Source organism: Colias eurytheme, chromosome 8 (genome assembly GCF_061535395.1).
Source record: "Colias eurytheme isolate Ceu_HAF_F1 chromosome 8, ilColEury1 Martin Lab GWU primary, whole genome shotgun sequence".
Lineage (NCBI taxonomy): Eukaryota > Metazoa > Arthropoda > Insecta > Lepidoptera > Pieridae > Colias > Colias eurytheme.
Genome location: NC_142987.1, coordinates 4,827,386 through 4,841,918, shown reverse-complemented (window position 1 = coordinate 4,841,918; position 14,533 = coordinate 4,827,386). Strand labels below are relative to the sequence as shown.

At 31.1% G+C, this 14,533-nt stretch overlaps 2 protein-coding genes across 2 annotated transcripts in view; one reads left to right on the top strand and one right to left on the bottom strand.

Moving 5' to 3' along the window:
- The first annotated feature begins 2,356 nt into the window (after positions 1-2,356).
- On the top strand, positions 2,357-5,642 carry LOC149906454 (facilitated trehalose transporter Tret1-like). The gene is made up of 7 exons (XM_090104192.1): positions 2,357-2,432; positions 3,197-3,426; positions 3,644-3,967; positions 4,237-4,369; positions 4,480-4,703; positions 5,070-5,264; positions 5,382-5,642. The coding sequence occupies exons 1-7, from the start codon at positions 2,357-2,359 to the stop codon at positions 5,601-5,603; spliced, it is 1,404 nt and encodes a 467-aa protein (XP_089960318.1). The 3' UTR covers positions 5,604-5,642.
- A 4,064-nt stretch (positions 5,643-9,706) lies between these two features.
- LOC149906442 (dietary and metabolic glutamate transporter-like) overlaps positions 9,707-14,533 on the bottom strand; it is a 245,487-nt gene continuing 240,660 nt past the window's right edge. The window contains exon 10 of the mRNA XM_090104575.1: positions 9,707-9,720. The gene's annotated coding sequence lies outside the window, so the exon portion shown is untranslated. The remainder of the gene's footprint in view (positions 9,721-14,533) is intronic.

The window sequence follows — 14,533 nt, the reverse complement described above, 5'->3', positions numbered from 1 at the left end:
CATGCAGGTAGATTGAGATGCAGGAGATGCAGGAGGACGTAGTCATCCGCTAAGAAAGGATTAAGCGAAATTCTTACGGGAACGGGGAAAAAAGGTCACGTACAAAGTCATGTGCGGAAGCTAGTCATGTATATGAACAGTAACATAATATGTAGTTATATAATACAAAATGTGTCTCTCATACTTTTCTCATATATACCTTTACGTTAGGCAAACAATGACGAAAAATTGTTTAAATATGAACAAAATTTCATCATCATATCAAACAAAGGGTATTGAGTGAAAAGAGTAATTTTCTCCTCCATAAAAACAGCGAGTTATTTATGACGACACCGCTATCTATACAAGGGATTCGGCTCCGGGCGCTGTATTAACGATTATACGAAAACCTATAAAGAAATTATTTCTTTGATAAATATATTGTATGAACGTTCCTTTGTATTAGTGAGAATTCGAGCTCATTTGCGGGCTCGAGCTGAATTCACGGAACTGAATAAATTATTCTTTAATAAATGCCACAGATAATGTATTTGAGTTTTATATTGTATGTGAAATGATACAAAGAATTGGAATGATTATAGGTAATACTAATCTCTTCAATAAATAAAAAAAAGCTACACTACAGCCGAAACGAGCATCGAAAACGAGATTTCGTATTTTTTATGCCCATCAAAACAAAACAAAACAAGACCGCATCCTATAAACTGAATGTAACCTAAACTAATTTAATTACACAATTACAACCAATTCGGCATTCATCATGCTCTCTATGTTTGATATTGTTAAAATGTTCGCCAATTACCATTGATTCGCCCGTGCAAACGCATTGGTTTTGTTCAGAACCGACTGAACTGTAGTCGCGGTTGATTTGTGGTGGCCCTAATTGAAAGATAAACTTCAAAGCTGAATTAGGGCACTCCAGTCATTATTAAAGCCCCAGTTTGAAAGCTTAACTGGCAAATAGGCATGGAGTATTAGCGAGAAAACCACAGAGAACGGCGCTTTGATATCGCGAAGACTTGTGATGAGCCAGGTGTGTAGGTACTTATTTGTATACATTGATCAATTTTAAAGCAAGTACCTAAGGAGTTTGCGTAGTAAATTTAAGACAAAAGAACTGAATATACTGATTTCAATTGAATAACATCTTTTGTTACAGTTTAACCTTTTCCTTATTGATTTATTTTTAATTATTATTCCTCTGTAGTCTTGAAAATGTGTTTTTTTTCAAGAATATCTATGTATAATTTTTTTTCATGCATCATTTTGTATATATTTCAGTTATGATAATATAATCTGATCATAATGCCAAAATGGAAATAATTGCATCATACAGCTTTATTGTATTTGCAAATATCAGATTAAAGGCTCATATAATATTATTACATAATTGTTGTACATTATTTCATAACTCCCACAAAGGTACATAATTCTATGAAAAATTAAAATTTATGAATTTCGATTCATGGTATAATAGCTTCAATTTTATTTCTTGAAATTTTATGTTAATGTACATTGCATTTTATGACATTTCCAAGAGTTATTATTGTGTTGCTATCAACGGTTGCTATAATCAGAAACGTGCTTATTCTAAAATATTTTTCAGTTATAAATGTTGAATGATTTTTAAATTTTTTTGTTTGCTTTACGTAATCTAGTTCTAACTTGAATAAATATGACGTAGTCTATCTCTTGAAATATTTCTCGTGACTCTATAAGTAAATATGAAATCTTAAGATACACTGAAAGAAAAAATTATATTGCAAAATTGTTACAAATAAATTTGCTATGGAGTGACGTATTTTTAATTAAAAATACCCATGCGCTTAAATTTTTAATCATCGCAAAACTAATTTTATATACAATTTTTATGTACTTATATGAGGTAAAAGCAGATTTACGTTTTAATTTTAAAATTTTCATGTGATTGGAATGACGTGTAGAATGTAGGGGTTTTAACAAAGTACAAAACATACACTATGAAGAATATAATTAAAAAAGTTGATTGTTGTTGATTGAAACATGTCTAGTACAAGTATTTCCGATAATTATAATTGTTCACGTAAATACCTTTTATAATACTTAATACAATATACAAACACTGGTGAGTATAACATGTATATATTGCACATTTAAGCCATTGTTTATGTTTGATCAATTTAACATTATTTAACAGCGCTATCTTAACATTTCAATTATCATATCAGATTGTACACAAATAACTATAATTAGCTAAAAATACGTAATAAAAATTATATCCTTTCGCACAGTGGGTGTGATCAGACTTGCGGAACCAAGTACCATAATATTCATATTAGTTTTCGAGTAGTAAAGGTAGAAGATACACAGAAATAAGATGAAATTGCACATTGAAAATAAAATAGTGGAAAAGAACGGTCACACATACTTACAATGGATTGTAGCCTCAATAGGTAATTTGGTTGATTTTTATTCTAGTTTTCATTTAGGGCTACTGCAATAAATTCATTATTTACCCGTTCAACCTAAAGGTGTTTGTGTATCACTAAAAGGTGTAATCTCTTTCTAAAATGTCAAATCTTTACAAACTGCAATGACCTTAAATTTGTATTCTGGGCTGTAAAGACCATAAAAATACTTACAAATTTTATAGACTGCGAAATAAAGGTATCCATTTTAAACGTTTATGAAATTCACAATAACTTTGTCATAGCAGTAAGTTTCCAGTTCGAACTCTTAAATAATATATCAAGAAACGAATGATAGTACAGACTTCTATCACTTCAGAACTATAAGTTAGGTCTCTTGGTAATTTACATCAATTGTTTATATTAAATAGAAGTATATTGTGTATAATAAAGAAAGAGGAATTATAGGAATTTAGTTAAAAATAATATTTTCGTGAATTTAGGATATAATTAAAATTAGTGATAATAATTATACATGATGTAATATGATTTTATCAAAATTGGATATAGATACCTAGTTTTATTGGAGTAATGAGGATTGAATCGCAACAAATAACTTATTTTGTTGTGACGAGCGAGGTGACCATCAAACTAAAGCGTGTTTAGCTACGAATGATACAACCAAGTACTATAAATAAATAAAATTCTGATATGGAAGGCTCTGACTCCTAAACTAGCTAAAAACCTGTATGTCAGGAGTCAGCAATTAAAGCTTAAACCAATTTAACATAAATATGAATAAATTTCAGTAAACATAGGATCCTTAATATACGGTTTAGAAGTGGGCTGGATATCACCAATTACGAAGACTCTTCAATCTGAGTCATCACCACTTGGCTACCCTTTATCTGACAGTGTTATGGCATGGGTGGCAAGTAGTTCTTGCTTCGCTGCTGCTTTTGGAGTTTCCATATATTCATATCTATCAGATAAATATGGAAGAAAGTTATCTATACAAGCAGTTATTATTCCACAAATGGTAAGTAATTCAAAGTCTATTTTCTTTGCTATTTTTCCTTTCGAGGTTTAGTTATTTGAACAGCCTGTAGCTCACCGAGCAATGGTCACATCTATCTTACAAGCTTTTACTAATAAAACTCTCTCAACTCAATAGTTACTGTAATTCGCATTTGATTTATGCTTTAAATATACCTAAATGTAGAAAATTTTTATAAAATATATTTTTTTTATTTCAGTTATCAGTATGTTTAAGATTAATATCACCAACAGTAACTGCACTTCTAATAGCTCGGATTTTAGCTGGATTAGCCGCAGGAGGCGTTTATATTGTGGTCCCAATGTATCTGAAGGAAATCAGTCAAGAAAGCATGACTGGTATACTAGTTTCTTTGCAAGTCTTGTTCCAGAATTTAGGAATATTGGCCATGTACATTATTGGAATATATTTGGACTATTACACGATATTGTGGCTGTCTACAATTTTGCCTGTTGTTGCGTTGCTTTTGCTGCTGAAAGTTCCCGAATCACCCGCGTATTTGGTTAAACAGGAGAAAGTTGACGTAAGTTTTCGATTGAATTATCAATTTATGGTATTCTTACTATCAAATAAAATGTATATTTTTCGGGTTAAATTATTTCTCGTGTGCTACAATAATTTTTATTAAACAATGGCAGAGACAGATTAAAAAAGCTTGAGGGGTGTCAAGAGATACCCGGATGGAACGAAGTTTTAAGCTAGAGAAAGACAGACAGCATTTTTTTCAGTCTCCTTTCGCAACACGCGATTAGGAACTTTGTTGCAAAAACTAATAATTTCAATATTTTTCAGACAGCATATCATGTGGTGGCTTTACTACGAGGCTTAGAATGTCACGATAAAAGAGTAGAAAGTGAACTAGAAGACATGCAACGTCAAGAAGCTGAGTTTAAAGCTATACCGAACGTCAGTCTTCTTACGATATGTAAGATTTTTCTATACAATACGTTGTTCAAAATTGAATCTTCAACAAGGCGACAAAAATAATTCAATCTGTTTATTTTCGAGATGAATTTAAAAATGTTTTTTTTTCAGTCAAAGAAAAAGCATGGAGACGTGGCATTATATTCGGCCTAATCTTATTTTCCATTCAAGCATGGAACGGAGCATATGCAATAATTACTTATGCTTCACCTATTCTGGCCTCTACTGGTGTGAAGTTTGATATAAGTCCTGAATACCAAAGCATCAGTTTTCCTATCGTCATGGTTTCTGCTAATTGCGCATTGACATTGGTTGTTGAGAAATATGGTAGAAAGGTGAGCTATATTATTTTATAAAAAAAGAAGTACTCAAAAGGTTCATCTCACTCACTCACTCATCATTTAATTGTGCATTTTCTTTAAAAAACAATTATTAAGTATAGGTCGTTTATCAAGTATACTTTGTACAACGTTTTATTCAATACAGTTTAATTGTGTTTTGTAGATATAATTAAAAACTGATTAAAATTAAAGTGCTCTTTTTAAATTTATTTGATTTTTGTATAGACTTTCGAAAATGTAGAATTTTTTTTCTAAATCAGATCATTATTAATCATTATTATATAAAGTGAAATAAGCATTATTTTACGAATTTCCATTATTTCGAACTATATTTTTAAATACAATTCAATTTATTTTCAGACACTACTTATTGTAGCATTTTTAATATCCGCTATAGCCATGATATCGTTGTCTGTGGCCATGATATTTCGACTTTTCGGCGGCACAGTCCCCAGTTGGCTGCCTGTCATTTCTATGATGCTATCAGCCTCGATGTATTCTGGAGGAATATGTCCTTTGTCCTTCCTTGTTACAACAGAGTTGTTTAATTTTCAGGTAATGATGTTCTTTCATTTATATTGCCTTTCAAATTTGAGCATTATTACTTAGTATAAGTACAGATAAGGTAGATATCTTTTTCTTTTCTTATTTCTTTTCATATTTTTTTTACAGATACGTGCAAAAGTAATGGGGCTAGTATTCTCGTATGCGTGGGTTGCTTTCTTCATACCCTTGGTAGCGTATGCGCCAGTGACGAATGCTTTTGGTCAACACATAACGTTTCTTATATTCGGAATAATGAACGTCATAGGTGCGTTTTTTACTTTAGCATTTATCCCAGAAACAAAAGGTAGAAGTAACGAAGAAATCAAAAAAGCATTGATTGGTAAATAATAAGATTGTAGAAACGATGGACAATTTTTTGATGAAGTGAAAAAAACAAACGAAGTGAAAAAGTGACATGGAAAGTGTGCACAGCTTTATTTAATATTATGTATTTAATGCTGTTTTAATGAAGCTGTGAAAGAACAGATGTAGTCATTAAGCTCGCCTTTATTATAGCTGGTTTTATGCTTAAATGTATTCTGATATCGGAGCTTTTGCGGACATATTAATTTATGTTGAAGTGAATAAAGTTTTAAAACTGGTATCGTTTTATTTTTGTGTTCTTGGAAAATTTCTACGATAATATAGTGGCGTGATTGTTTTGATCATTTTTCCACACATGGAAATAATGAAGATATTAACATGCTTTTTCAAATATTTCTCTTTATTAAAAGTGATTTAACATTCATCTCTTTTTATAATGCCAACGTCGCAAGTGCAAAATAAAAGTATGAAACATCCTGAACGAATTTATTAATGCTCATAATTGATCGTCGAAATTAACTTTTAATATCTGAGGATATCTTTTCAATTTTACCCATGAATGGGTAGATTGGCTTCAAGGATTTCCTGGTTTTATGTAAATCATCTTGAAACTCTTCAAAATTTCGACGGCTTTATAGCAGCGGTCGTGTCGTAAACTTGTGAAATGTTCCGCTCATGAAACTTTCTGGCGGAAATTATTAATTGTATTTTATTGCGCTTAGATGAAATTATTTCTGAAATAATCGCTACTTACATGTGTCAAGTCGCGGTTAACATTGTTTTGTTAGAAGTTTATGACATGTAAAGTAGTTTATCACTTGAAACGGAGTACATAATGAAAACGGAAATTTAGATTTGTATAATATTTATATTCGATGAAAATGTCCTTTTTCTATCGAAGTTATGATAACACACAAACGAAAGCAATAAGAAGATTCATAATAAAACACAATGACTATGAACTAATGAATAAAACAGCCAGCCCTTACACGTTATATTGAAAACAACATCCTTTCACATCTCTTTATTACTTCTCATTACGAGAAAATGTTTTTAATTTCATACTAAGCGATTGTTTGGTCCCAGTGCTCGGACGTTTCATTAATATTGCTAAAAGAACTCGCTCTAATCTGGAGCGTGTAAACACTTCACATTGTCTATTTTTATATAATGCAGTGGGCTAGTATTTATAGCAGTTATAATCAGTGGGGCTTGATGTTTATCCGCGCTATGGATAGGACACCTCCCATATTTAATGAGATGAGAAATTATGATCGCCCGTCCGTGTTGACCCCTTTCGCACCCCTTACTTCACTTTGTTCGTTCACTATGAGCTAATCAACGCTGTATTTAATGTCTATAACTCATCCTTTGCCGTTTATAGCAGTTTTAAATAGCTGCGATATTATGTGGTGAGAATTTTTCATGAGCGTGTGAGAAACGTTTTAATTTGCAGGAATTAGTGTTACACAACAATACTTGTACTAAGCACAAGTGTGTGAACTAGGCAATTTTTATTTCGATTCATGATTATGTTTGCAAAAAAATTTAAAGTGAAACTTCGTAGGGCGCAATTTTTGCACTAGTTTTGGTTGGTTGATTGCAATTTCTTGGAATATAGTGTTAGCAACTAAATAATAGAAACATCAAACAGGAGGTGAATACAATTAGTATTTACAGTGATGTAATTGTAACATTGTTATACAACAGAGAGCTATTTCAAATGCTGTTTGTTTATATACATTCAAGCTTTGTTATTAAGACGTGCTTAGAAAAACATTAGCAAGATTACTATGGTTAAAGCAAAACTCTTTGAACGGTGTCATTTGTATTTTTAGATGTAAATGCTTCCATTTAATATTATCTACATTTATATTGCAAGGAGTTTTCAGTTTGTACTTGTATATAATTAGCAAGAAATGAGGCAACTCTCCACTATTTTTCATAAGAACTTAAAGTATTTTATATAATAAGATAATCCATAATGAGAAAATACTAAATATAATAGAATAGTAGAAATCGGTTTAATTATTTAACAGAATATATATTATCTGGTAGATGTATCAAAAGATGATTTCATATATTTTAAAATGGGACTTAAAAATTGGAATACGGTTATAATAAGGCGGTTCTCTACTGAGTGAGAGCAAGTAAGTAGTGAGTGAAGCAGCTTGTCAGCAGTCAGTGTGGACGTGGCTTTACATTCACTGCGTCATTTTCCACGATAATTTAAACTATTTTACAAATTTTGTAATATGGATGGATAGTAAATTATTATAAAAATCTGCCTCAATATTCAAGTTCCCAGATATAAGCACTTTACGTAACCTCATCGACTTCGTAATATTGACATAGATATATTTTACAATATTATGTCCCAAATACTATTGACATTATGCACACTAAGTGTTACTTTCAATATTCATAATCAAATTTCAAGTATCATACAGTTACTTGGTAGCGTAGAAACGTGCATTTCATTACTAACTGCAAACTATTGGGTTATGTGCAAGTTTATCGAAGGTATACTATCGGCAAATTAATTTTAGTTCGGAGCTATTCTAGTTACGCTTGTGGACTTATATTGCTTTAGAGAGGTACGCTTTTACAGGAACTTCACCGAAATTTGTAGTTTTACAGGGGCTATTGATTTTTCTGAGCTGCTATGATACGCCCCTGATTGATACGGTGTTAACTGTGCAGCGCTACTATAATGTTTTCCCTTTATTTAAAGCATCAATGGGATATGCTATTTATAATTAATGTAGGGAGATTCCAGATTAGGCTTAAAACAGGTAGCTTCTTCTATCTTCACAAGATGGTAACGATATTAAGATAGTGTCGCGAGATTAGTTTCGTAACAAAAAAGTATCTACTTATAATATTACTTTCTTGCCACTCATGTATTGAAGCTGAAGGACAGAATGGGAGTAAAAAAATTTATAAGTACCTAATAATACCTATGAGAGGAATATTGCATAATTGTATTAATTCTATAATTTATATGAATCGCAAAATGTGTTGGTAAGCGCATAACTCGAGAACGGCTGAACCGATTTAGTTAATTCTTTAATTATAATATTTCTTGCAGTACGAGGATGGTTCTTATGCAAGGAAAAAGTAAAACTGGTATCACGGGCGAAGCCGTGGCGGACTTCTAGTACGGTAAAATATTGCTAGCTTACAATGCATGGTTAGAGTAAGAACGAGATCGATATCAATCTTATTGAATCAAAATCATAATATACGTATACTGTGGTTATAATTTTATCTATCTAGCTCTGGTCTAGCCGTCTATCACGCTCCCAATTGAATTACTGGATAATATAATAAGATGTTGTGAACGAGCACTCAGACAGTTATGTGAGCAATTAAATGGCTCTGTGGAAGGTGCCAAAGTGGTGTAGGGACATAGATTGATGTTGCCTGGATGTACCATTTACTAGTATATAATAATTAAGGATAGAGTTCGAGTCGTCTCTATTTTTTCTATATTTATTTCCAATTCTTTTCGTATTGTTTATGTTAAAATCATTATTAAAATCATTAGTTCTTTCTAGATTTGAATGATAGAAAGTCTAATGTAGTTACATAGAGTAATAGAGATCGATCGTACAAACCTGGAAATATCTATCGATTATTATTATTATCACAAAACACAGATACCTGTTTGTATTTAGTATTTAGTAAAACAATTAAAGCTATAACCAAATATGTAAATCTTTATAATTTAATATAATAGTATTATTACAAAACCAAGCTAAAAATACAATGCAAATTTATTTCAAATTGCACGAGAAAGTAATTAAAATTAAAAGCTGTTGCTCATAAAGCTATTCTTAATATGTTTTTGATTGTAAATTCTCAATTTAATTAAGTCGATTGGAGTTGGAACGAAAATTCCGTAACTGGTAATTGTATAAAGGGAAATAACAATAGCATGTAATATTATTGTTTATTTTAATGTCTATTTAAAGTCTACATATTTCGATAATATTCTTGTAGATGTTATTTAATTATAATGATACTGATTTCCATTTTTACGTATAAATATTGTAAAACAGGAAATGCATTTTAAAATGAAATTATAATTAGTAAAAATCTATTAGGAGTTATTTACCTATGTTATTAATTTTCATTTCTATTTTCTAAAAAGGTGTGGGAAGTAATGCCTTAGGATATAATTACGAGTGTAATAATTAGATTTTAACTAGACTGAATTATACTAAAAGCTAGTAATTTTTGTATTTAACATTAGCGAAGACTTTTGTCTGTTATAATACGATATCATAAATCGAAATACGAATCGTATCGGCAACCAATAAAAATATCACCCTCAAGGGGTTATAATCAATTCAATATTGTCGACAATCACATCTGAAAATCATCTCGAAAAGCCCCATAAAATTTATCTTCAACAAAGGAAATTCAAATGAGACATTGTGTGTGACGGAAGCTACCCTGGGCTTTTATGTAACAGTAACATGATACAGAATTTTTGCCCTTCCTGTTTACTCTTTCTTAATGTATGTTTCAAAATGTTCATAAGTCGACAAAATATATCATGTTTTACTGAAAGCCCAGTACTTTATTTTGGAGACGCTTTTGAAATACTTTTAAGCTGGTGGACAGGGGTATATCTGCTACGTTAATCTTCTTTAAATACGTACAAAAATTTGTTGTGGTGTTAAGGATTTAAAAATAATCACGTTTCCGTTGTAGGTAAAGGTATTCAAATAATATACTGTAAAATATTTTGTTTATAAATATTATGATTTTGAACATTTAATTAGATGTACGAATCATCCGAAATGTTGTGGAAAATTTTACATATCGTGTATTGTATGCGATCAAATATACCTTCACATATTAAGTTTAGTAACAAATTATAATATGTTGGAATCAACAGACGAAATAATTAACATTCATTCGCCGTTCATAATTTTAATTACATTCCGTCATAAACGTGCTTAACGTTTTAATTTTATTTTAAAACATTGAACTAAATGCGAAGCAGCAAATTTTGGACCAACTAACGAGGTGGCGCACGGCGCGGCGTCCGAGCAAAATATTGTTATTAAAATTGAATAAACTGCCGGAGTGGCGTCGAAACAAAAATAACGCATCTAGGCCGCTCTCACGCCACGAATCTACATATACGCTTTACGCGGATCCGACGCGATCATAATATTGAAACTATTTGTGGACATGAATGCAAAAGCGTATTTGCATGCAGTTTTTTAACGAAGTTCCGAGGCGCGCGTTATTTTCGAGAGTTCCTGTCACGTAATTAGTGAAAGCTTTATCTGAAAATGTTCAACCATACCAGTAGCTCTTTCAGAACGACCAGCAGTAGTTACAAGTTGAGGAATACGAAGTCAACGAGATGTGAGTTTGTGTACAATGCGTTTTTGTCTGTTTGAAAACAGTTGACATGCTACTGTTTGTGCACCGCTTCCGCGGACCGTGTTTCAATTATCTACTTTCGCAGCCAACCTGATTGTGTCGGCTTTGTTGCGAAAACATGTAATTACTGTTTAATTTATTAAGTTTGTGTGGTATTTAACGTTAATTTCGAAAATATAACGTAATTTTTTTAATTACATTTCTGCTATTTCGTTGTAGGTCTGGTAATTTTGCCATTTTAAAGTAATATCACGTAATATAAAGTCTTTTAAGTCGGTTTGAATACAGGTACTCGTTACCAAAATAAGGAAAAGAGTCTTATTCGGTTTTTATACTTTGTGTCTTAACTTTTTAGATGTTTTATATATCAGATAATAAGAAGAAAAATAAAATATTCACCAATATTATATTTTTTTTACTCGTGTATAAATTTTATAAATAAAGGAGATGTATCATTTCGCTTTTAAATAATTTTTCTTTTACTCCAAAATTGTTTCCTGTCCTTTTTGCTCGTATACTTAATGAAAGGCTTATCTATGTTTTTCGTTGATAACAAGATATAAATATATTTCAATGAAACTTCTAGGAAGGATGAAACGTGTTTAACAGCAGCTTCTCCTCGTGCAAGGTTAGGAGTTCGATAACATCATTACAGTTTTATTTTGGGATTTCCCGAGCTGATTTTAATCGATTCCCGCAGCTACATAGTACATATTTAAAAAGTTAAAAACGATGGTGCACATATAGAATACGTTGTTTTTGAAATATATGGGAACACTTATAAAAGACAAAATTTTGATACATTTTAGCTTTGCAAAAAGTAAACTGGGTAAGTTAATCATTGAAAGAAATAAAATGAAAAATAATTAAGCGATATCTTCCAAACAACCCGGAAGAGAGGACAAAAGCTTAAGGCAACTTTATAATTATTACAGTAACTCATTGACATTGTTATTGACAATAGTCTCTATAAAAAAAGTAGTTACATTGAACACCGAACCCTGTCAGTTGAAACTTGTTACATCGACGATAACCGCCAGACCAACGCCAACACTGTCTCCATGACACTTTAATTAATGGTCATAAATTTAGCGAACAGTTGTAGTGGGAATGAAATTATATTAGACATAAATACGTGTGTCTAATAATTACAAGTCCCTTGTATTCAGGACGAAGCAAAGGCTGTACTTGACGTTTTTAGCGAATATCTCCTAAACAGAACATTAACTTGGGTGTAAAATTGTTTTGATCACACTCCCTATATAATATATGTATATTCTTGGTATTTAATTTGATTATTTAGTAGAGATCTTCACTTATTAAATTAATATCCTATACAATGCCGATGATAATCGGATACAATATTATGATCTCGGGTTAACGTACAATTTGAGATGTTTTGAGGATTCTATCGTAAGACTATAGAGATATTGTAAGTAATTAAATTACACTATTTACACGTTTCGATGTTATATTATTTAACGCGTCATTTATATGTACGATTATTTCTTTAATACCTATAAACTCTTGAAACAGAGATATTATTATAATAAAACTTTTCCATGGAAACACATTTTATTAAAATCTCAATCTTCATTTCGGGATATTGCCCTTTATTTAAAGCATGTATTCAGTGGTATTAACATGCAGTATAAATCGAATTATAATGTGCGCCACAAAAATGATTAATATTAATGAGCTTCACTGGAAGTTAATTTTTAATGTTAAACGTTGATTTAACAACTGATTTTGTAACCCACTGAACAAAGTAACAGTATTCCATATAATATTATTTTAATTAAATTCTCTTGTTTGATGAAAGATTATGGCTTATAGGCTACAATATATTTTACTTGTATTAATTTTGATTTTAACTGAACTATGAACTTTTAATTATTCTCTTCACATATTACTTCTGGTGAAATTTATTTTAAAAAGCCGATTGCAACGATTTAAACTTTTATACCAATACTATTCCTAATCTCACTTTTCACAACGTCTCTGTATCTAGGTCTTATTAAATACCACAAAATCACAATATCTTTCAAGCATTCGCACTCCAATTGCCGTGATTATTTTCGAAATACAACTTAAGCCAACAAATATTATCTTAAACTAAATGTTTGTAGCTAAAATTCTCAATCAGCTCCGTTCTGGTTTTAACACCAATTGTGTACAACATCTGCATTTAAATACGGAGCCAAAAATGTTGCTCAGATTTTCTCCTTGGGATAAAATTATCAGTCGAGCGAAAAATTAAAGTGGCCGTGAATGGCATAACATTAAGTCTCTTACAGTTTGCTGTTTCACTTGCATGGGCTCTTAATAACTATCATTGGAATAATTGTATTGTAACTTTTAAGCAACCGTATCTGAGTGGTCGTAAATTTATAACTCAAACTTTCTGAATATAAAATTTGTTTATACATATTATACTGATTGACTACGCAAGCACATGATTACCAAGCGTTAATACAAATGATCAACAGATGTGAATGGCAAGTTTAAATTAATATTCTAATAAGATAAACATTAAACACCGATTGAATTTCTAGCTATTGTAAGGGTGAACCCTAAAACTACTACCTATATTTTTACGACTTGGTACCTAGAAAGTAAGTGAAGTCCCATGTCCCCTAGTGGGGTAAGGGGCAGATGCATTATACATCTGTTTCACTGATCGATTTTCTTTAGGGACAAGTAGGTGATCAGCCTTTTGTGTCCTACCAGACCGAGACATTTTTTTCTTCGTCTCCACCGGGAATCGAACCCAGGACCCCTCGCTGTCGGTGACGTGTGAGCGTAGCACGCTCACACGTCAACGTCTGTACCAAGGAGGCGGGTACCTAGAAGATACCTAATAATTATTTTTTGTTAATATCACATCGAATCGGAAAGTTGCTTAAAACAAGAAGTATTCATAATGCACTTCACTAAAACTTCCTTTTTCAAAATACATGAATATGTTAAACACAACTTAAACAATTTTACTGTATAAAATACGTATGTTTTATTCTAGTTGGGTTATCTTTATACGTAAGTAAGCAATTTAGAATGAGGTAGCAAATTCTCTTTGTTCAAAGCTAGAGTTCCACTCTAATGATTTTTAATTTATACTTTTGTGACCTAGTATTCAAATGTTTACTTTTAATGGTGAGCTAAGTTTCTCCTTATCTTTTATTTAAAACAAAAGAAAAAAATTACTCTACTTTCGGCTTTTACTTTTCGTTCAAATTAGTTGAGGTACTTAAGTACAGTCGTAGGTATATTTACGTTATTACAAATTATTATACAGTAAATTAAGTTTTTATGTAGTTTTATTTAAGTATAAATATAAGTATATATTATTTACTATGTATTATTTTTCATACCTACGCTACGTTGATTTGATATTATATTGAAGACAATATGCAAAACAATAGGTTTCATACTCTGAAAACACAATGTAACAAACAGGTAAACACATAAACAGAAAATTAAATATAAAAATGCGGTACAAAATTTCTGCATACATAAAATACCTAGTCCACATAGGCACAGTATTACAA